At 34.4% G+C, this 24,743-nt stretch overlaps 1 protein-coding gene across 3 annotated transcripts in view; it reads left to right on the top strand.

Moving 5' to 3' along the window:
• The window catches only part of VPS13C (vacuolar protein sorting 13 homolog C), a 211,164-nt gene that overhangs the window by 158,877 nt on the left and 27,544 nt on the right, over positions 1 to 24,743 (top strand). For all 3 annotated transcript variants that reach the window (XR_007453840.1, XM_049613728.1, XM_049613729.1), the window contains exons 62-75: positions 433 to 561; positions 833 to 966; positions 2,907 to 3,033; positions 8,553 to 8,788; positions 14,290 to 14,431; positions 15,969 to 16,109; positions 16,917 to 16,998; positions 17,588 to 17,657; positions 18,243 to 18,354; positions 18,479 to 18,592; positions 20,504 to 20,643; positions 22,355 to 22,436; positions 23,418 to 23,531; positions 24,290 to 24,365. Coding sequence is in view for 2 of the 3 variants with exons in the window: in XM_049613728.1 (XP_049469685.1) it covers positions 433 to 561; positions 833 to 966; positions 2,907 to 3,033; positions 8,553 to 8,788; positions 14,290 to 14,431; positions 15,969 to 16,109; positions 16,917 to 16,998; positions 17,588 to 17,657; positions 18,243 to 18,354; positions 18,479 to 18,592; positions 20,504 to 20,643; positions 22,355 to 22,436; positions 23,418 to 23,531; positions 24,290 to 24,365 (1,699 nt within the window). In the remaining variant the exon portion in view is untranslated. The remainder of the gene's footprint in view (positions 1 to 432; positions 562 to 832; positions 967 to 2,906; positions 3,034 to 8,552; positions 8,789 to 14,289; positions 14,432 to 15,968; positions 16,110 to 16,916; positions 16,999 to 17,587; positions 17,658 to 18,242; positions 18,355 to 18,478; positions 18,593 to 20,503; positions 20,644 to 22,354; positions 22,437 to 23,417; positions 23,532 to 24,289; positions 24,366 to 24,743) is intronic.

Raw genomic sequence — 24,743 nt, 5'->3', positions numbered from 1 at the left:
CCGAGCCATCAGCCCAGAGCCCGACGCGGGGCTCGAACTCACGGACCGTGAGATCGTGACCTGGCTGAAGTCGGACGCTCAACCGACTGCGCCACCCAGGCGCCCCAAGCAAATGTTATTAAGATTATAGGTTTTAAATATTCAAGATACTTGAGTCATTCTTAATCAGTAAACTCTTTAGTTTCTCATTTGTAATTTTTTCATAAGTACATGAAGACTACTAAATCTGTATTCTTCTCATGGAGTTTCTTTGGTTTCATAAATAGTCCTTATATTGTCAGTAACTTTAACATGAGATGAGGAAATATTTTAAGAAACAAACGTACTAATAATTGTATCATGGTCAGATTTAGAATTAAAAACTTAAGTAGCCATTATCTTATTGATACCACAGTACTGTTTTAAGACTGATACTAACTTTTGTATTTTTAGTGCCTTCCCTTTTGGCCTGAAAATTTGTCAGGCAAACTTTGTGTGAGAGTGGTGGGCTGTGAAGGTTCCTCCAAACCATTTTTTTATAACCGACAGGATAATGGCACTTTATTGAGCTTGGAAGAGCTGGTATGTTTTCATGTTTTATAATAAAACATCTTTGGTTTTGAAATTTTGCTTTAAAATATTTTATTGAAGCATGCTATAAAATCTGGTAATTATGTGAAGGTGCTAATATATATCTCATGCTGTACATGTATTTGTAAGAGATCAGAGAGCCAGTGTGCTCTTCATTGAGAATATAAGAACACAATCTTTTTGTGTCTCCGTAACTGACTGCAATTCCAAATGTCACTGCAAGTTAAACCAATACTTCAAACAAGTTTTTTTTCTACAATAGAATGGAGGTATCTTGGTGGATGTAAACACTGCTGAACATTCAACTGTCATAACGTTTTCTGATTACCATGAAGGATCTGCGCCTGCTCTGATAATAAACCACACACCACAGGACGTCCTCTCATACAAACAGAGGTATGAAAAAAAAGCTACATGGAAAATCTCGTTTGCTTTTTACTGGCCCACAGTCTTTTCTGGGAAACACTTGGAGTGTAGATGAGTTTCACATTCCACATGTTTTCTGATTTTAGAAAGGTAATGTGGAACACATGCTGTTTATTATAATACCCCCAGCAGGTGTGGAGCAGTTCTCTGTAGTCCAATACATTAATATTCCTGCACCTGTTGGGATGAGCAATGGGTGTTGTATGGAAACCAATTTGACAATAAATTTCATATTAAAAAAAATATTCCTGCAGCAAAACTTATAAATATTCATACCAAGTGGGATAAATAAAAATTAATAGTCTTGCATCAATTCAGAGCCATTTTTTTAGCCAAATGACTTTTGACACCAAACTGATAAGAGCTTTTACAATTTCAGAATTGCATATGAGGAACTGTGAACCTCTGAGCATTATTATTCTTTTGTAATCTGGTAATGCTTTGTTGTTGTTGTTTGTTTGCTTTTGTTCCCAATAGAGGTGGTAGATTAAATGAGAGGACAATAAGTAGATAGTGGTGTTGAATATAAGTGTGGGATGATAGGAATTTTGTTGTTCTTGCTTGTCCTGTCATTTGGTTTGGATGATGCCGTTATATAATGATTTAACAGATAGTTTTACACCCTGACAATGTATGTTGTATATTTGCCAGGAATTATTGCTATAAATCTGCAAGGCATTATTTTATATATGTATAAAATCTTGTATATACATAAGGTTATTTTTATATAGAGAATTATTTTATATAAAATAATGCCTTGCAGACTTACGTATTCTTTTTTTTTAATATTTTTTTTAATGTTTATTCACTTTTTGAGAGAGACAGAGAGTCAGCAGGGCAGGGGCAGAGAGAGAGGGAGACACAAAATCTGAAGCAGGCTCCAGGCTCTGAGCTGTCAGCACAGAGTCCGAAGCGGGGCTTGAAGTCATGAACCGTGAGATCATGACCTCAGCTGACGCTTAACTCACTGAGCCACCCAAGCGCCCCCAGATTTACCTATTTTTAAGTCTTCTGGCTTGAATCCACTGAGAGAATTTTTTTAATTTAAAAAAAAATTTTAAAACACATGCATGTGCACACAAGCAGGAGAGGGGCAGAGAGAGAGAGAGAAAGAGAGAATCCCAAGCAGGCTCCATTGAGCTCTACAGCCCTGTGCGGGGCTGGATCAGGGCTGGATCTCCAGAACAGTGAGATCATGACCTGAACTAAAACCAAGAACCTGACCCTTAACTACTGAGCTACTCACTCCCACCCCTCACTGAGAGATCTAAAAGCACAGAATGGGGTTGAAACCTAATTGGGTTAATTTTTTTTTTCTTTTTAGTTCTCTGGAAAGTTTTTTGTAATATGGACTAATACTTCTTAAACATTGTTAAAGTACAGATTCTGATTTAGCAGGTTTTAGGCGGGGCCCAGGATTTTGCACTTTCAGGAAGCTCCAGTTGATGTTGATGCTGCTTATCCACAGATCACTTTGAGTAGCAACAGTATGGACCTAATTTCTTTTTTCCTGAGACTCATGTTTGTTATCTAATTGTGTGTGATTAAAAAACTTAAATTTAAGCACTGAGTGGAGTTCTGCTGCTGCCAAAGAACTTACTATTTATAGCTTTTTTCTACAGGTGGACTCGGATGTACCAATCTGTCTACCTTAATGAATTCCATTGCTGTTATATTGCCTGGATCAATTTGGAGGGTACTGCAGGTTCAGAAAGGCAAATTCCATTCCCTCAAGCTTTAAAACCATTAGTTTGTTGGACATTTTAGGTTACTTATTGTTACGCAGGGTTCTGTTGATTAACAAAGGTGATTTTATAAGATTTTTCTGCCAGTCCCCTCTCTGTAAATCACAGGTCTGGGTATCTCAAGGCTTGGATATTTTAATCTTCCCTCTGTCCGTTGTGTTTCAGTGGCTCACAGGAAGAAGTGCACTTGCTGCCAGGACAAGCTCGACTCTTTGCCTGGGCGGATCCTACTGGTACCAGACAGCTTACATGGACGTATGCAGCAAATACTGGGGAGCACAGTCTGTTAAAGGTATCATTTGATGTGAATGGGTGCTGTATGAGCTGCCTGATGGCAAAGGAAGCAGGCAAGCTAGCTTCACACAGTCCTCTTTGCCCTTACTGAATGAAAGATCAGATGGAAGTATTTTCCTTTTTTAAAAAAAAAATTTTTTTAATGTTTATTTATTTTTGAGAGAGAGACACAGAGCATGAGTGGGGGAGGAGCAGAGTGAGAGGGAGACACAGAATCTGAGGCAGGGTCCAGGCTCCGAGCTGTCAGCACCGAGCCCGACATGGGGCTCGAGCCCACGAACAGTGAGATCGTGCCCTGAGTCGAAGTCAGACTGAGCCACCCAGGCGCCCCTGGAAGCATTATCAAAATAAGTTGCTTTTGGACTTTAGATTGCAAGTAGTTCATACCAATATTTTAGATTAGTCAAAATAATGTGTTTACAATGTAAAAAATAGTCCTGCTTCATCTTGCCCGGTAAAGACCATTCAAGTACCCTCTAATGTGCCTTTTTTTTTTTAAAGAAAGCAACTTTATTTTAAAAAAATTTTTAAGACTTTATTTTTTAGAGCAGTTTCAATTTTACAACAGTGAGAGAGATATACATATACTTTCCATATACCCTGACTCCACACATACAGAGCCTCACCCTTTATCAACACCACTCATCAAAATAGTTGATGATTTACCAAAAATGAATTTACACTGACATACCATAATCATCCAGAGTCCTTAGTTTATGTTACGGTTCTCTCTTGTACATTCTGTGGGTTTGAACAATTATGTGATGACATATATCCAGTATTATACTATCATATAGAGTATTTTCTCTGCCCTAAAAATCTGCTGTGGCCTGCCAGTCCACTCACCCTTCCCACCTGGCAAGCACTCATCACTTTATTGTGTCCATAGTTTTGCCTTTTCCAGAATGTAATATAGTTGGAATGATATAGTATTGGTTTCCTTCAGTTAATAATATACATTTAAGCTTTCTCAAATTGGTTTCTTTCAGTTACTAATATACATTTAAGCTTTAAAGAAAGCAACTTTAAAGCTAGGTGAAAACAATTTCATTTTGAACATATGCTTACCACTGTTGGCTATGAAGTTTTTAGGCATGTTTTCCCAATCAAGGCCATGGTTTTTTTTTTAGTTTTATTTTTTAATGTATATTTATTTTGAGAGAGAGTGAGCCAGGGAGGGGCAGAGAGATAAGGAGAGAGAGAGTCCCAACCAGGCTCCACACTCAGCGTGGAGCCTAACGTGGGGCTCATTCTCACAACTGTGAGCTCATGACCTGAGCTGAAATCAAGAGTGGGACACCTAACTGACTGAGCCACCGAGTCGCCCCAAGGCCATAGGAATCTGACAGTATGCAAATTATCCCATATGAAAAATTTAATGAAATATTTATTGAAACAGTATTTAGGCAACTAATTTAATCATATATGTTATTCTGAGAGTCTTAGACTTTGGGAAGCTCTTAATTCATATACCAGCCTTTCTCTGATGTAAGAATTGGCTCCTGCATTAGTGATATAGATCATCTAGTTTCTGTAGTAATATGTTCTATCATGAAAAGTTCATAACAGTGTCCTGCTCTTTTGTCTGATAATGCCATTTGTTAAAAAAGCTTTCTTGACTTTTGCTTTAAAATGGTAATTGGCCAACAGTGACTGGATTATCCTCTCCCATAATTCCTCTGAAATACCCACAAAAGAGATAAAGACTTACCCACTTTTGAAATATCAGAATGATAGTTCCTCTGTTACTGGATTCTTGCAATAATTTCCATCATGACAATTTGATGGAGCTCTACTGGTTGCTTGTGCTTTACTTTTTATAAGAGCAAAACAAAAGGTTTATGAGTGGTACCGAGGCTTCACTTCCCTGATACTCTTAGCTCCCTGGCTCAGAGGCGTGGGAGCTTTGCCAGAGATTTCTGTGCTTTGCTGGTATTACTTCCCCTCTCCTCACATTTAATGCTGCTCAGCAACTGCAATGCCCCAAGGTAGTGTATCGACACTAGAGAGAACATGGGAAGGACCTTCTGGAGGAGGATATTCAGGTTTGTATACTGAGGCACATTCAGAAAGCATCTGGGAATGGTGTATACAGGGGTTGTAGTTTTTAATGTTTCTCTTCTGTTTGGTGTTAGAGAACCAGGCCGTAGGAAAAATAGCACATAATCTGCCAGATTCTGGAAATTGAGTTGGAAGCAAGGCACTTGCTCATTCCCGGGTCTGCTAGGTTCATTTGGGAAGGGAGATCTGCTCAGGCCCCAGTGGACGTGAAGAGGGAGTTCAAAGGAAATCTACACATTATTGGTTAAACCTTAGGTCTGAACAGATCTTTCCTTATTAAGTATGAATGAAAAGGAAACAACAACAACAACAACAACATTGGGTTTATGAAAAAAATAGTTTGGGAGAAAAATGTAGCATTATTCTGTAGAATCAGAGGTCATTATACCTCTGAAAAATTTTTTACTGTAAGAGGACCACAAGAAAATTTCCTCACATCCTCAGTTAAGTTATAAAGTGATGGCAGGTATGAAATAGAAGAATGAATGGTGAAATAAAAAGAGACAACAAAATGAAGTGAAAGCAGAGTCGGGAAGCAGAGTATATTTTGCTCATTCTATAAATACATCATTTAATCTTACATTTTAATTAGAGAAACATAGATTAAAGATTTTGTTTTTTAAAAAAAACTTGTCAATTTGTAGATCTAAAATCATTGATAAAAGAATTTTAAAATGAGAAAAAGAACATAAAGAAAATTTTACCTTTAGAGTAAGGGAGGGAAAGCTAAGGAAGTGTAAGTTACAAGCATAAAGAGGCAGTAAAGATACAGCAGGCAGACAGAAGTAAAAAGAAAGTGAAGTTTTTGGTATTAATTTCTGAACAACTATAATTCAAAGCAGAAACCTTTAAATAGAATATGATGTTATGACAAAAAAGGCATGATAGCCATAAACTTTCCTGCAAAGAATAACATCATATCAAAAATATAAAACTTAAAATGCTGGAAGTCGACCAAAACACAATTACCAGAGGATATTTTAACACACCTCATTTAATTCTTAACAGACCAAATAGATGAAAACTAAATATGATTAGAGAGTATTTCCATAATAACTAAGATTGAACCAAGACACATACCAAATTTTGTACTTTACAGAGAGAATTCACCTTCTTAATAGGTACTTAAGGAACATTTGCAAAATTTGATTGCATATTAGAATTTTAAAAACTGAGTAGGCTACTTTGACCTATGTTAAAAGCAATAAATTTTTAAAAAGCAGTATGCTGGCGAGGATGTGGAGAAAAAAGAACACTTATGCACTGTTGGTGGGAATATAAATTAGTGCAGCCACTGGGAAAACAGTATGGAGGTTCCTCAAAAAACTAAAAATGGAAGTACCACAGGATCCAGTTTTTCCACTTCTGGGTATTTACACAAAGAAAATAAAACAATAATTTGAAAAGGTATATGCACCCCTGTTTATTGCGACAGTATTTACAGTAGCCAAGATATGCAAATAGCCTGTGTACATCAGTAAATGTCTTGTCCTTATCCTGTCATTTGGCTTGGATGATGCCATTATATAATGATATAACAGGTAGTTTTAAACGCTGAAAATATATGTTGTATATTTGCCAAGAATTATTGCTCTAAATCTGCCAGGCATTATTTTATATGTATATAAAATCTTGGATATACATAAGGTTATTTTTATATATAGAACTATTTTATATAAAATAATACCCGCATATTTACCTATTCTTAACTCTCCTGGCTTGAGTCCACTGAAAGATTTTTTTAAATGTTTAAAAATTTTTTTAAGTTTATTTATTTTGAGGGAGAGAGAACACGCTCACGTGCATATGAGCAGGGGAGTGGCAGAGAGAGAGAGAATCCCAAGCAGGCTCCATCCAGCTCTGCAGCCCTGTGTTGGGCTAGATCAGGGCTGGATCTCCAGAACAGTGAGATCATGACCTGAGCTGAAGCAGACACTTAACTACTGAGCCACTTGGATGCCCCCCACTGAGAGATTTAAAAGAACAGAATGTGATATACATACATATATGTATATATATCATAGAGTATTGCTCAGCCTTAAAAATAATGAGTTCTTGTCATTAGTAATAACATGGAAAAACCTTGAGGATATTATGCTATGTGAAGTAAGTCAGACAGAGAAAGACAAAACAACCATGTGATTTCACTTACATTGGAATCTAAAAAACAAACAAGGACGCCTGGGTTGCTCAGTCGGTTAAGCGTCCTACTTCGGCTCAGGTCATGATCTCATGGTTCTTGGGTTCAAGCCCTGCATTGGGCTCTGTGCTGACAGCTCGGAGTCTGGAGCCTGCTTTAGATTCTCTGTCTCTTTCTCTCTCTGCCCCTCTCCCACTCATGCTCTCTTTCTGAAAAACAAATAAACCTAATTAAAAAGTAAACAAACAAAAAAACAGAAACAGACCCATCAATATAGAGAACAAACTGGTGCTTGCCAGAGGTTGAGGTAGGCAGGGAGCAGTGGGTGAAATGCGTGAAGGGGAGTGGGAGGTACAGACTTCCATAAGTCACAGGGCTGACAGGTACAGCATAGGGAATATAGTCATTGGTATTTCAGTAGTGTTGAATGGTGACAGATAGTAGCTATTCTTGTGGTGAACATAGGATAACGTATAGAAGCTGTTGAACATTATTTTGTACGCTTAAAACTAATGAAACATCCTGTGTCAACTATAGTTGAGTTTTTAAAAAGTACTTGATTTTAAACAGCAACAGAACTCATCTATACCTATGCTTTTGGTAAATCCTTTATCCATTTGCATTTTTTTTCCAAGAAAGCATGAGATGGAAAGCACATAGTAGGTACTTGTCACGCTTGTTGAAATGACTGTTATATTTATATTAAGTCCAGAATGAAGGGGAATAATTATTTAAGTCTCTGAAAACACTGACCAAATCAAATCTTATATTTTTAAGGGCCATGGTGAGACCCTCAGCCAAGAAGGCTTTGTGAAAAAGTATGAGTACAAACCATAGTTTTATTGTTGAATAGTGTGATTTATATAATCACTATTTATGTAGTCACTATTTATATAATCACTGTTGTAAATATTTGCAGTGTTATAAGTTATTAAAACATAAAAATAAGTAGGTTAGTTTTATCTGAGGTTACTATTCTAATAAATATAGGAACCATCTTGGAGACAAGTAAGCAGCTTACCGCACCAGTGCCATTGTAGGAAACTCTTGTTCCTGCCAAGTGCCCTTTGAGCAGTCAAACCTAGGGTACAAAAAAAAAAATTAAGCACTATTAATGTTTGTTATTGTTTGAAAAAGTCAGTGAGTTATGTTTTAAAATAGGTTTTAAAATAGGTTTTAACTTTAATTTATGTCATTTTGATGGTTTTCAATTTATAGACATACTTGTCAAACTTTTCTAAATGTGACTGTAGTTTAACTTTATGTAATGACAACTTGCTGCTTATGAGTTTAATATTAAATCTATTTTTCCCCAGGATGAATGTGGACAGTTTCCATATGATGCAAATATCCAGATACACTGGGTATCATTCCTGGATGGGCGTCAGCGAGTGTTGCTTTTCACTGATGATGTTGCCTTGGTTTCCAAAGCACTGCAGGCAGAAGAAATGGAGCAGGCCGATCATGAAATAACCTTTTCTCTCCACAGTCTTGGGCTTTCACTGGTTAACAATGAAAACAAGCAGGAAGTTTCATATATTGGGATAACCAGGTAGGGAAGAAGGAAGATAAGGCATCAGAAGTCTTTCAGAAGCATTGAGCTCATAGTGTCAAGCTTAATGAGAATAAATATATTCTGTATTTGGATATACTATATATTCTTTCAGCATAACTTTTGAACAGTTTTTTTCACTGCTAGTTGAAAATGCCCTAATATAGAAAGATGACTAAGATAATGTCTTTGCTCCTACTATACTGGCATGGGTTAGGGAAACCAACAACAATGGGTCAGATAAACCGGAAAAAACGTTCACAGAGAAGGCAGTCTTTGACATGGGTACATAATCTTTAATGGGCGGTTACTTAGACCTTTTTAATAGTGATGGAACCAGTTATTTTCTCTGACTCTGCTTGTATCTGTATAGGAAAAATATTCGAATTTATTTAGTTTTTTTTTTAATTGCATGGACTTTGGTAAAAGACTCCTTCTTTTCTTGGAGGCTGTTGGGTGGAATGGTTAACATGTTACCATGTATAACCCTCATAGCACTTATCAATAATCATGTGTTTAGTGAAGTAAAAATAAAAACTAAGTAAAAATTAAGAGGTCATGTATATAATGTACTTTACACAACACCTGACAGATAAAGGATTCTATAAATGGTATACATGCCGCTAATATAATATTACTATATTTGTATATGTTTGAGTAATGTATTCTCTTGGTTATACATTTCAGTATCGTATAGTATTTTTAACCTAATATAAAAATCATTTTTAAGTTGTATAAATTCAGTTTTTCCACTCTGCTGTTCTTTGATTAACTTATTTTTACTTTAATATTATATATACTATTATATTGTATCAGATTGGCCTTTATCAGGACTTTTAAAAATTCACCGAAAAGAACTTGATTATCTTTGTTATGATACACTATACATTTAATACACATTCAATAGAGATATGTACTGAGGAAAAGTAAATCAGTTATGTAATTTTAATCAATAGACTTTTATTCTTTTGAACAGTTTTAGGTGTACAGAAAAATTGACTATACAGAGTTCCTGTATACCCTGCATTTTCCCCCTATTATTAACATCTTGAAATAGTGTGGTACATTTTTTACTATTGATAAACTAATGTTAATACATTATTATTATTATTATTATTATTGTTATTGTTATTATTACTTAAAGTCCAGTGTTGGTATTGTTTAAGTTAGAGTTTGCTCTTTGTGTTATAATTCTATGGGTTTTGGCAAATGAGTAACACATATCTGTCATTACAGTGTCATATAGAATAGTTTCACTACTGTAAAAATCTCCTGTAACTGCCTATTCATCCCTTTCTGTCTTTCTGCCTATTCATCCCCTGAACCTCTGGAAATCACTGGTCTTTTTACTGTCTCTGAAGTTTTTGCCTCTTCCAGAATGTCATTATCACTGGAATCATACGGTTATGTAGGCTTTTCAGATAGGCCTCTTTCACTTAGCGACATTTTTTTTAGGTTTCTTCATGTCTTTTTGTGGCTCGATAACTCATTTTTTTAAATCACTGAATAATATCCCATGTTTGGGTGTACCACAGTTTATTCACCTGTTGAAAGACATCTTCGTTGCTTCCAACTTCTGGCATTTATGAATGAAGCTGCTATAAACATTCATAGGTAGTTTTTTGTGTAGACATAAGTTTTTAAGTCATTTGGGTTAAGTATCAAGAAGCGTGATTGCTGGATTATTTGGTAGGATTAGTTTAGTTTTGTAAGCAGTTGCCAAATTGTCTTGCAAACTGGCTGCGCCATTTTGCATTTCCACCAGGAATGAATGAATGAATGAGCATTCATTGTTCCACACCCATGCCAGTATTTGTTGTCAGTGTTCTGGATTTTGGCCATTCTTCTAGGATGTAGTGATATGTCATTGTTATTTTAATTTGCAATTTGCTAATTACATATGCTGTTGAGCATTTTCAAATGCTTATTTGCCATCAGAATATCTTCTGTGGTGAAATTCAGGTCTTTTTCCCATTTTGTAATTTTTCATGGCCTTACCATTGAATTTTAAGAGTTCCTCATATATTTTAGATGCCAGCCTTTTATCATATACGTGTTTTGCAGATATTTTCTTCCAGTTTCTGCCTGTCTTTTCATTCTTTTAACACTGTCTTTCATAGGAAGGAGATCCATCATGAATTCTTTGGTTCATGAGTTGCGCTTTTGGTGTTGTATCTTAAAAGTCATCACCAAGTGCAAAGTTACTTACATTTTCTCCTATGTTATTTTCTGGATTTTATAGTTTTGTGTTTGATGTTTAGGTTTGTATACATTTTCAGTTAGTTTTTGTGAAATGTGTAAGCTCTGTGGCTAGATTTCTTTCTTTTCTTTCTTTCTTCCTTCCTTCCTTCCTTTCTTTCTTTCTTTCTTTCTTTCTTTCTTTCGCATGTGGATATCCAGTTCTGTCACTGTTGAAAAGATTGTCCTTTTTCCATTGAATTGTTTTTGTTCCTTTTCAAAAATTAGCCGACTATCTGTGTTAGGGTCTATTTCTGGACCGTCTGTTTTCTTGATCTGTTTGTCAGTTCTTTCACCCATACCACACTGTCTTGAGGTCTGTAGTTTTGTGGTAATCTTGAGGTCATGTAGTCTCCATCCTCCAGCTTTTTTCTTCTTCTATATTGTATTGGCTGTTCTGAGTCTTTTGCCTTTCCATATAAACTTTAGAATTAGTTTCTCAGTTAGCTGGGACACTGGTTGGGATTGCATTTATAGATCAACATGGAAAGAACCGATGTCTTGACATTATTGAATCTTCATAGCCATGTACAGAGATCCTTTCATTTATTCAGATCTTCAGCCTCTTTCATCAAACTTTTGTTGTCTTCCTCATACATGAGTCTACAGGCTTCGCACAAATTTGTTAGATTCTGTTTATATCTAAGTGTTTCATTTCTTTGTTGCCATTGTAAAGGTTATTGTGTTTTTAATTTCAAATTTCAATTATTCATTGCAAGTATATAAGAAAACAACTGACTTTTGTATATTAACTCTGTATCTTGAAACATTAGTTGCAGGAATTTTTTGGTTGCATCTTTGGGATTTTCTACATAGACATGTCATCTGAGAACAAAGGCAGCTTTGTTTCACCATCTTTCCTAATCTGTGTACCTTTTATTTTCTTGACTTAATTGCATTATCTAGGATTTCCCAGTGTTGAATAGGAAGGAGTGGTGAGAGTAGACGTCCTTGATTTGTTTCTGATCTTGGCAAGAAAGCATCTAGTTTCTCACCATTAAGTATGATGTTAACTGTAGGTTTTTTGTTGATGTTCCTTATCAAGTTGAGGAAGTTCTCCTCTCTTCCTAATTTGTTGAAGAGTTTTTATAATGAATCAGTGTTGGATTTATATAATTTATAGTAGATACTTTATTTATTACTTTCATCAATTGGTGTTCTCTAATACATGATACAGTGAGGACATTGTTAACGGTATCGTTGATTAATACCAACAAGCTATGTAAGCTGGAATAATATGGGGCTTTATTTTATCATTATGCAAAATTCTGTAATCAGGGATCAACCAAGTGTGGCCTATCAGCTAAATCTAGCTGGTGGCTTGTTTTTATTTTTATTTATTTTTTTTACAGACCTTGGTCAAGAATTTTTTACAATTTAGGTTAGAAAAATTTGAAAGGAAAATAGTATTTTGTAACAGAATGAAAATGATATGAAATTCAAAGTTTGTTGCCCTTAAGTAAAGTTTATTAGAACGCAGCCTGGCTTATTCTTTTACATGTCTGTGGCTGCTTTTGTGCTACTGCTTAGCACACAACAAAGGACAAATAACTTGAGAGTGTATGAGTGCCACACGTATAGCTATACTGCAACTTTTACTTATTTTTTATTACTAATGCATTCTCACCATGTCAAAAGAAGTAGAGAAAAGTGGACTTTGAATGTCTCTCTTACAGGGCAGAGTTATTGAATGAAATGGCAAAGCATTATTTTATTGTGTAATGAGCCTATACCTGTGCTAAAAGAATATACGATATATTGACATTTCCAAATAAGCACATATCACAATATGCCTACCTCACAGGAAAGGAATGGCCAGAAAGATTAGAAAATTTAAGACAAAATATCTCATCACAGCAAAATTTCATTTATGTATATGTGTATGTATGTGTGTGTGTATGTATTTTTGATTTCAAGTTTTTATTTAAATTCTAGTTAGTTAACATACAGTATAATATTGGTTTCAGGAGTAGAATTTAGTGATTCATCACTTACGTATAGCCCCCAGTGCTCATTACAAGTGCCCTCCTTAATACCCATCACCCATCTAGCCCATCCCTCTACCCACCTCCTTCCAGCAGCCCTCAGTTTGTTCTCTCTCCTTAAGAGTCTCTTAAGATTTGCTTCCCTCTCTTTTCTTTCCCTTTCCCCCATATTCATCTGTTTTGTTTCTTAAACTCCACAGATGAGTCAAATCGTTTGGTTTTTGTCTTTCTCTGACTGACTGATTTATCTCTTAGCATAATTTCTTCACAAAAATAAAAAACCAAAAATGAGGGTGCAACAAAGTTAGTTTCTGAATGACTCATTTGTTAGCCATGCAAGGAATGCCTTTTATTAGTGGTAAGTTAATTGAATTATCTGAATGTAACCCTGAAGAAATGTGTCCAGAGTAAATAAGCTTAGGACCATTAGTCATTTTGGGAGAACAGTTGCTTGAACAACTAAGGACTTTTACAACAACATCAGTAGTCAACTAAAAATAAGACAAATGATTTTGACTCGTTTTCTTTGGCTCTTGAGTCACTAGATACTTCTAATACTGCTGTTACTGTACAGTCAAGTAGCCAGTGCTGAGTTTGAAGTGACTAAAGAATTAGCCTCTATGAATACTGACTTTGAGCCCTAATTAAGTGAAGCATTAAGTTGTCACCCCTGAGAAACAAACGTAAAAAAATTGTTTTTGCAAGTACGTATGGTGACAGATAGTAACTAGATTTATTGTGATGATCATTTTACAATATACTCAAATATTAAATTATTTTTTATGTTTTATTTCAATTAATATGTTTTATGGCAATTATACTTTAATGAAAAACAAGTAATAAAAAATTTAAAAATCTTTTTTCTCATTAATAAACTTGTGTTTTTAAAATGTATACTCAATTGTTTTTATATTTTGAATTTCATCAATTAGAAAAATTTGTGGAAGTTTTTTTTCTCTCGTTATCTAAGCACTTAAATAATAACCTCAATTTTATCTCAGCCACAAAGCCTAAAATATTTACTATATGGCTCCTTACCAAAAAAGTTTGTGAGTCCTTTGATTGATTGATGTCAGTGTATGATAGAATAACTTTTTCCCCTACCCCTTTTCCTCATGTACTTTTCTACCACAGGTATATTTTGGTGTTTAAAAAAAGTCTCTTGCGTAAATATAATTTTCATTGGAGATTGATAATTGCAATAATTTAAAGTTGAATAACAATTCTGGCAAATCTAATATGTACTCCTAATTTAATTTTCTTTGTGAATTGTTTTAGTTCTGGTGTTGTTTGGGAGATGAAACCAAAACAGAAATGGAAGCCTTTTAGTCAAAAGCAGATAATGTTGCTGGAACAGTCGTATAAAAAATACCAAGTATCCAGAGACCATGGATGGATTAAACTAGATAATAATTTTGAGGTATACCAAAAATTTTTTTGTTTTTTTTTATATATGTATTTTTTGGTGGATAGTAAGAAAGGAGAATTTACTGTCCAAGTAAAATGTGTACAGAAACTATTGATTAGTAAATAAACTCATTTATTAATAGGATTGGCATGACTAATATGAGTACATTTTAAATTAAAATACATTATTAAATCATATACTATAAAACATTTAAATATGTTTCTCTCCTGTATTTTTATAGTTTCTTCTGTTCACAAGACAGTTTCATGGAACTTGTTTTCAGTAAGATTATGCAGAAATTAATATTGTGTATTAGAACTTCTTGGTGCATCTTTAATGATTCTAGTATAATTGGTAAATAAAGTCTGTGCAAAATTATATATTTCAGTAGTGAAAAACCTATGGAAAATCTATTCAGTTAGATTCATTAATGTAAAAGATTGTTGGACATGGGTGGACATCATGAATGCAGGTGTACTCTGTGCAGGCCAGTATTGCAGCTGAAGGCCACTTTTGCTCCAAGAAGATCCAAGAAGCTTGACTGCCATTTCTCATTTGCTGTGGTTCAGTCCCACAGTTTTGGTTACTCTTTGTCTTTGATATCTAATGGTTGGGTTTGCATTGGCTATCAGATATGCTCCCCACCCCTACTCTCATCCCCATAAATGTTGGCCATGCTCAAATGAAAACAAATTGGCAGACCTAAATAAGCTATTAACTATTCATTGTTTAACTTTGCTAAAACAAAATTTAAGAGTTACCTTTATTCATTACTGTTGAGGTTTTTATTTTTTATTTTTTAATTTTTTTTAATTAAAAAAAATTTTTTTTAATTTTTTAAATGTTATTTTTTGGGGGGGTACCTGGATGGCTCAGTCGGTTAAGCGGCCGACTTCGGCTCAGGTCATGATATTGCGGTCTGTGAGTTCGAGCCCCGCATCGGGCTCTGTGCTGACAGCTCAGAACCTGGAGCCTGTTTCAGATTCTGTGTCTCCCTCTCTCTGACCCTCCCCTGTTCATGCTTTCTCTCTGTCTCAAAAATAAATAAACGTTAAAAAAATTTTTCTAAAAATGTTATTTTTTTTATTTTTGAGACAGAGACAGAGCATGAGCAGGGGAGGGGCAGAGAGGGAGGCACAGAATCTGAAGCAGGCTCCAGGCTCTGAGCTGTCAGCAGAGCCCGACGCAGGGCTTGAACCACAAACTGAGATCATGACCTGAGCCGAAGTCAGACACTTAACCGACTGAGCCACCCAGGCGCCCCTACTATTGAGGTTTTTAAACAATATAAAGCATGGTTTATTTCCTTCAACTGCAGTTTAATTAATTGAAAAATTTCCCAGTTGTTTTCTTGTTTTCCTAATAACTTCGATGGAAAAGTAATGATTCTGCTTCAATGATCCCAACTGTAGATGACCTTAAGGCAGATCTTTTGGTGAGACATACACATTAAAATGCTTTTCCCTTTCAGATTGTGAGTAAAGGGATATGTAAGATGGGCTACACTGCTAATACCAACTCATCGTACCCATATGTGCTTTTTTCCCAGGTCAATTTTGATAAAGTTCCCATGGAAATGCGCTTCCCTGTTCAGTGCCCGATAAAGCGAGATTTTTTATCAGGGATTCAGATTGAATTTAAGCAGTCTCCTCACCAGAGAAGTTTAAGGGCCAGGTTGTATTGGCTTCAGGTAACATTGTTATTATCGATTCAATAAATACATCTAATCACTTTGGGAAACTTGGGGATAAAGTTTTTTCTGCAAGGCTCTAGCATACGTTGTAAATAGTATTTTGCTTTCTGTTTGCATCTTTATTCCCCTTCTCCCACATATTCTGTGGATTCTGTATACTTAGCATCCAAGTCCAAAGACATTGTGATTATTGAGACCATTTAATTTCATCAGTTAGCCTGCAAGAGTGTTTTCTTGCACTGAAATTGTTATTTTTTAAATATTCCTCTGATTTTGTCATGGGACCCCCAAATTAGATTTTCTTTTGTCAGTCTACACAGGGCTGAGCTGGGCTTTATTGGAGAATGCTTTTGTCTTCTTGCTTGCTTGCTCCCTTCTTGCCCTTCTCACTCTCTTCCTTTTAACTCCTAAATATGATTAAGGACATTTTAATTTTTTTTCTTCTTTCTACCTATCTAATTTTGTATTTAGTCTCCAGTTACATTTTATTTAAATTATAAGCTATTAAAATCTCACATGATCCATAGGCACAAACATTTTGATTAATAGTGTGTATGCTGCACAGTGTTAATGTAGTTAGGAGGGTATTACATATTCCTTTATGTAAAAGGTTGCCCTTGCTGAGATATGTAAGAATTTTAGATAAAGTAAAACTTCTAATAGCACCATATACACAATGCAGACACTTAATTGTGATGAAATTAGCAGCATCTTCTATAATATTATCTCAAAAACTAAAAGTTTACATTATTTCAAATCTTGCTGAGTTTTCTTTCTTCTTCTTCTTCTTTTTTTTTTTTTTAGGTTGATAGTCAGTTACCAGGTACAATGTTTCCTGTTGTATTTCATCCCGTGGCCCCTCCAAAATCTATTGCTTTGGATTCAGGTAAAAAAAAAAAAAAGAAAGAAAGAAAAGAAAAGAAGTGGAGACAGTTTATTTTAAAAGTTAAATAGCCTTTTTATAAATAAAAAAAATTTTTTTTAATGTTTATTTTTGAGAGAGAGAGAGAGACAGAGCATGAGCGGGGATGGGCAGAGAGAGGGAGACACAGATTCCAAAGCAGGCTCCAGGCTCTGAGCTGTCAGCACAGAGCCCAATGCGGGTTCAAACTCACAAACTGTGAGATCATGACCTGAGCCGAAGGTGGGACACTTAACCGACTGAGCCACCCAGGCGCCCCTTAAAAATTTTTTTTTAAATGTTTATTTTTGAGAGAGAGACAGAGACAGAGCACACACTGGGGAGGGGCAGAGAGATAGGGACACACAGAACTCAAGGCAAGCTCCAAGCTCTGAGCTGTCAGCCCAAAGCCATTGTGGGGCCCAAACTTCTGAACCACAAGATCATGACCTGAGCCAAAGTTGGATGCTTAACTGACTGAGTCACCCAGGACCCCCACACCCCCCGGCTGACTTTTTTTTTGATCCAGTATAAAGCTTGACTGTTTTTTTCTTTTTGTCTTTCTTCCTTTTAGAGCCCAAACCTTTCATTGATGTGAGTGTCATCACAAGATTTAATGAGTACAGTAAAGTATTACAGTTCAAGTAAGTAGATACCTGTGTTTATATAAAGGAATTTAAAATGAGAATCTACTTTGAAAATAAATTCCACTCTTGTGAGGATGACTTCCATATAAAAATTATTTCCACCGGAGCATATCAGTCCATCTTTGGTCAAGTATTTTCAAGTAAATATAGCCCCTCTATAATTTTAAAGTGTAAAGTTCCTTAACCACCTTTTCCTGTTTGTAACTCCAATTAGAGTATAAAATAGCCAGTGACATAAATGACATATATATTTGTGAAGTGTTTAGAGCAGTTGCTGTGGACTTTAAAAATGAAGTAGTACATGCTATACCATCTAATTGTATTTGTCTCATAATATGATGAATATGGGATTTGGGTATTTAAATGCTGAGTATTAATACAAGTATTTCCTCTAGTGAAAACTTCCCTCTAAAGAAAAAAACAATTTCAGTTTAAGGATACTTTCATCTTCTTAACACTTTTGAAGAGATGAAGGAGTAAGATCTTATTGGGACTTGATGCAAAAATCAAAGTTTTAACACTGATAATTACAAGGTTTGATAGAAACCCTTTTTCATTCTTCCAAAAAAAATTTTTCTGTAGGTATTTTATGGTCCTCATTCAGGAGATGGCCTTGAAAGTTGATCAGGGGTTTCTAGGAGCTATTATTGCACTGTTTACCCCAACAACTGACCCAGAAGCTGAAAGAAAACGGGTAAAAATTTTTACTTCTTGGGAAAATTATAAACTAAATTAAATTAACTAATTAACTAAATTAGCCATCAGCTACTTAGAGAAAAAAAATAAAATAGACATTCTTGTTTTATTTTTTTTTTCAGACGAAGTTAATCCAGCAAGATACTGATGCTCTCAACACAGAATTAATGGAGACTTCAGTGACTGATATGTCAGTTCTTAGTTTCTTTGAACATTTCCATATTTCTCCTGTTAAGGTTTGTAGTAATTATTATTTTGCAAGTTAGGCAGAATTGTACAATTTTTTAGGGGTCTGCATACAAAATGTGGGTTATAACTTGTATCAAATATTTGGTGGGAATTTTATTTGATTAATTGAAATAATTATGACAATTTTCTGTAACATATGTACAACCATAATTCCCACAGAGAAACCATCAGAGCATGTTCTCTAGTCTTGAATTAATAACCCCTTTATTCAGGGAAGGAGCTGACAAAAGCATTTCTTAATTAAGCGAAGAAGTGCTCACAACATTTAATGTTTTGGTTACACTTTGTAACTACTCTCACGGTCTAAACAGAAAGCTATAATGGGCGCCCTAACCAGAATGTGAAAACGCTGAAGTAGGTATTATACTGTTGATGTGGTGTTTTTCACCCTTCCAAAATTTGATTGTATCTAAGAGAGTGGAAAATTGGATACCTTTCACTTGCCTGATTTTGTACTTTATGAACCCATTTTCTTTTTTCTTTCTGTTGTTCTTTTTAGGTTTTATAGGAAGAGGTGAATGCTTAGTAAATTCACAAATGCTATCAACCATAACGCTCTGAACTTGTGTAATGGGCCATATCTACAATTAAGTAACTCTTTAAAATATTGATGATCCTTTACATTCCCCCAAACTATTTACAGAACATTATTTTCAGTTTCATCCACCAACCCATTCAGCTAAATAAATTAATTTATAAAATGGAATTGAATTATTATTTTAAACTAATATACTAGGTTGGTAGTATTAGACCTATTTATAGTGTTGAGTTTAAAATTGATATCGTTTTATGTGGTAGGTTAAACACAGTTTCTTTTCCATTATTAAGCAAAAATCATATATGAGATTGAATAATACCTTCCACAAATACTTACTGAATGCCTCCTATCAAAGTTGTTCTGGAAGGTATAAAATGACTTCATGGGTTATAATCTTAGGGTATTATTAAAGATTGTTAATTACCGATTCATGATTTTATGCACTTTGGAAATTGTGTCATGAAATTGAATAATTAAGATCATAAACAGTAATTATTTTCTCATTCCATGGTGACTTTGCCTTAAGGGAAAGGCTGGAACTCTGTCCACCTAAGCTTACCTTTCACGGATCTCCACATTCTCTGACATCGAACAAACAAAAATACAAAAACAAACCAAAAAAAACAGCACGCAGGCTTTTCTGGTTTTACCCCAAGTCTCTTCTGTTGAGCTACACATTGGTTGGGTAAAATGCAGAATCAGAAAGGAGAGTCATCTGCTTTATTTGTACAGATAAAATTACCTTCTGCCTGTGTCTTTGCCACTGTTGCAGTAATGACGATAGCCCAAAGTAGAAACAACTAAATTAAATGGTAAGGTGAAGATCTCATGTTTAAGTTAAAGGAGTCTGTGGAAGCTGAAACACTTAACTCTTTTAAAAATTTATTTAACAGTTTGTTGCTGTAATTGTCATGTTGTTGTTACTTATTGTATAATTATAATTGTTATTGTTAATTATTGCCATAAATTATTTACTTTAGTTGGATGAAAATAAATGATTATTTGTTATTTTGACTGATAGACTACTTGTGTGCCACTTGACTTGTTTCTCTTTGAAATGATTATACTGTTTTTGTGAAGTGTTTTGAGCCCCCTCCATATAAACACCATGGTATGTATACACTTTGGATAAAATTATAGCTCTGTTTTTGGAACAGACTGCTTTGTCTTTTATCAAAAAGCAAATATGAAAATCAGATATTAGTGAGTTACCCTGTGTTGTGTGTAGAGTAACAAATAATAGCTTTCTTTAGGACTGAAATATACAACATCTGTTTGTATCTGAAAGATTTGGTTCCTATGTATATAAATTTTTTGGTTGTTTTTAGCTTGTATTTATTGAACATTATTTTTCTTTTAGTTGCATTTGAGTCTGTCCTTGGGTAGTGGAAGTGGAGAGTCAGACAAAGAAAAACAGGAAATGATTGCAATTCATTCTGTCAATCTGCTGTTGAAAAGCATAGGTGCTACTTTGACTGATGTGGATGACTTAATATTCAAGTAAGATTTATGTTAAAGTAGATGGGGAGGGTTTTGTACCAAGGTTATTTTATGGATATTAATTCTTCCCATTTGGGCTACAGTGTTAGCTTAGAAAAATGGTAATTCTCATTATACTTGAAAAGTTTGGCCTCTTTCTAATTATGCTTTTTAGATATGCTTATTTTACTCATAAAAAGTATTATATTTTCTTCAGTTATTCATATGTTGATAATCATCAATGTAGATTAAAAATGGAATTGTTTGACTAGAAGGTTATAAATTGACCACATTTTAGAACAGACTTATATTTAGAAATATGTAGCAGTATGATGAGATTTCAGTATAATCATATGGAAAGGTATAGATAATAATGCCACATTTAATCTGAGAATATTTGTGTGTGCTAGACACATATAAATTCAGTTAGTGTTTGTTGAACTGAATATTCAACAACAGTATTGGAACAAGTAGTTACCTTGGAGGAAAAAAAAATCCATTTATACCATTTCCACCGTACTTGTACACTATCAAGTTCCATAGGAATGGAAGGATTAAATATAAAATTCAAATGAGAAAGACTGAGGAAAACAATGAGGTTAATTGTTGTCAAATCTCTTAAGTAAAGAAAGTGTTCTCAGTTTAAAAGCAATGGAAAAACCCACAGTAGAAAATACAAGATAGATTTGACTACATAGAAAGTAAATACAACAGAATCAGTGAAAACAATTAGAAAACAAACTGGGAAAATAGAAGGACAAATATGACAAGGAGAGGATTAATAGTCTTAATATCAAACATTGATAAGACAAACCTAAAGATTCCAGTGCCATAATCACCAAAGGACAATAAGATAATTTGCAAGAGGCAAGATACAGTGGCTGATAAATATTTGAAATGTTCAGCTTTATCATATAGCAAATAATATATGCAAATTCAAGTATAAATTGTCAAAGATTTTTAAATATGAGTAATCCTAGTACGAAAAAGGGCTGGGTCTAACAAATGGGCACTTTTTTTTTTAACTATTTGTAGGAGTGGAAAGATATATGTATACACACACACACATACACACACACACACATATATATATATATATATATATATATATATATATATATATGTCTCAAAGCCTCAAATGTTTTTGAAGTTTATCATTCAGTAATTCTTTTATTGGGAATTCAGTCCAAAAAAAATAATAATCTTGAAATGCAACTAAAGACTTATATTCAAAATTTACATATGGCAGCGCTAATTATTATGGTCAAGATTTGGAAACGTCTGACTATGGTAAAATTGTTTTCTTATGACATTTCCACATGATGGAATGCTATGCATCCATTAAAAATGGTTACATAGAATTTTTGAATAACATAGAGAGATCCTTATTCACAATATTGAGTGTAAAAATGCATACAAACTGTTTTAAATATTTTTGAATTGTATAGAAAAGAAAGAATTCAAAGTGGGAAATGAAAAGAAAAAAAAAAAAACCTAAAAAATTCCCTGTGTAATGGGATTATGGTTGAGTTTTTCAATCTTTTTACTCTTTATGTACTAATTTTATAGTAATTTTGTTACCATAATATTAAGATCTCAAACATAAATTATATGTGGCAGATCTACAAATAGAATTGTAAAACAATTAGCAATGATTAACATACCATTGAAATTTTAAGTCTCTTTCTCTCCCAATGTAATCATGCCTTTGAATCTTTCTTTCTCCTCCCAGACTTGCTTATTATGAAATTCGGTATCAGTTTTACAAGAGAGATCAGCTCATGTGGAGTGTTGTTAGACATTACAGTGAACAGGTAATTTCCTATCATAGTAGCTCACAAAGAATATGCTTCATAAAATATCAAACAAAACATTTGTATGTGATTGCACAGTGTGCAACATTGTTTATCTAATTTACCTCAATCTGTAGTTTTATTTCTTAGTAGTTTTCTTGAATGACTAGTTTTTATTTCTTTAGCTCTTTCCCTTCTTAATAAAAGTTTTTAAAAGTTTCCTGTAGTGCCTTTTTTCCCTTTGCGATTATACATTTACCACTTTGGGAAGGAATACCAATGTAGGAGACATCTCACTTATTTCATAAATGTCTAAAGTTTCTAAGCATAGTCTAGTAGAAATGGGAGAGGAATTCTAAGCCAGGCCCTTTTCCATGCCTCAGTTATTCCATGGTTTGAATTGGGTGCAGGGGCAATTGTTGTTTCATGGTAGTGGGATACCATTGCTGTGCTATCGAATTCTGGGGTGAAGTTCCCCTTTCCTCCCTCTGCTAGAACGTCTTTTCTCCTACGGTGTATATAGACATTATGGTTATTACCTATTCAAATAAGGATATACTTTAATTTGTTTTTTCTTTTGATTATTATTTCCCAATCTAGTTTCATAGTAACAGTGATACTAACATATTAAAAATAAGTATTTTTGAATTATATATTCATTTAATATGCATGCTCAGCCATGCAAGGTCAGTGTCATCCTCCTTCCATTTTTTAGATGAGAAAACTGAGGCCTATAGAGACTAATTGACTTGTCCAAGGTTACATAGCTGCTAACTGGCAGACTGCCTTAAGCCAATCTATCCAAATTGAAAGCAGTTGTAAAGTACCAGCATAATGCCTGGCACATAGTGAAAGATCGGTTAATGGATATAGTGGTGTTTATTCTGCATAGCTTTCCTTTAACAACCTAATTTAGGTAGCACTCTCCTTTTTTCCCAAGGCATCATGATACTCTTTCTTACACCAGTAGTAAAGGACTTAATTTATCTTTTTTCTCTTTAGTTCTTGAAACAGATGTATGTCCTTGTATTGGGCTTAGATGTGCTTGGAAACCCATTTGGATTAATTAGAGGCCTGTCTGAAGGAGTTGAAGCTTTATTCTATGAACCCTTTCAGGTATTGATCTTATATTTAAGTATAGGTACAGAAAATGATACTCTGTTCTTTATGACACATAATTTGTATTTTAATTGTATCTGGGAACTGAATCATATCCAAATAACAAAAATACGTTAATGTCATATTTTTACTTCAAATTACTTGAGATGACATTAAAAGGTTGTTTCAGAATTAATTCAGTGCTTCCGATGTCTAGGCATTAAAACGTGCCCACATCTTCCAAGATTTCATGTAGTTGCAAGGAAGACTGCTAGGTAGGTTCACATCATTTCAGGGCTGTTTCGCCACTATGGAAAGACTCATGAGCTATGAAAAGCCCACTTTGTTTTGTATTCAAGCTTTCCTCTAACCTATTCACCTCCATTTAAGGGACCCAGGAGCCCAAAGTAGTAAGAGTTTTAGCAGGACAAAGCAGAGAGAATACATGGGAAAACAAAAGAATCAAAACTGTGGGCTCTTAGTCTTGCTACCAATGCAGCTGGTAACTTCAGACTGTGATTGAAGCAAATGATTTATTTGTTTGGTTTTTGTTATCTCAGAAGAGTTGACTGAAACCATGTGGGCCGAAGGTGTCTTCATACCCAGTAGGTGTGCTGTCAGTATTTGCGTTAGAGGGGGAAAACTGTGACATCACAGTGTTTATGGGTCTTTACAGATTCTGTATCTTCATGGAAACCCTGAAATACTAGATCACAAGTCTTGAGATTATTTAAATTTTAAATAGCAAACTGTTCATTTATTTATTTTTTGGCCAGGGTGCTGTTCAAGGCCCTGAAGAATTTGCTGAGGGATTAGTGATTGGAGTCAGAAGTCTCTTTGGACACACTGTAGGTATGTATCACATAGTTGTGTGTGTAAATATATGTATTTTTTATAATAGTTATTCTAATATTCATTGTCTGTAAAAACAAATGATTATATTTAATAAAAGAGGGAACAGTTTTCTAATAATTCTGTTTAAAAGATGTGTTCCCTTATTCTTGAATGGAACACAGTTTAACCGTAGACTTCCTGGGTTTGTTTATATGTCTTTGTAGTGTTGATTCAATGTCCTTTTTTGAAGAGAAACAATAATGTATCTTTTAGAACAGTTTTAGGTTTACAGAAAAATTCTGGAGAATCAGTATACTTTAAATAGTTTGATTCCTTTTCTTAATGAGCAGAAATGATAAAAAATACATTTCTGTGTGTTTGTATTTGAGACAGAAT

Source organism: Panthera uncia (genome assembly GCF_023721935.1).
Source record: "Panthera uncia isolate 11264 chromosome B3 unlocalized genomic scaffold, Puncia_PCG_1.0 HiC_scaffold_1, whole genome shotgun sequence".
NCBI lineage: Eukaryota > Metazoa > Chordata > Mammalia > Carnivora > Felidae > Panthera > Panthera uncia.
The sequence above is the reverse complement of the archived record's forward strand: the minus strand, read 5'-3'. Positions and strand labels throughout refer to the sequence as shown.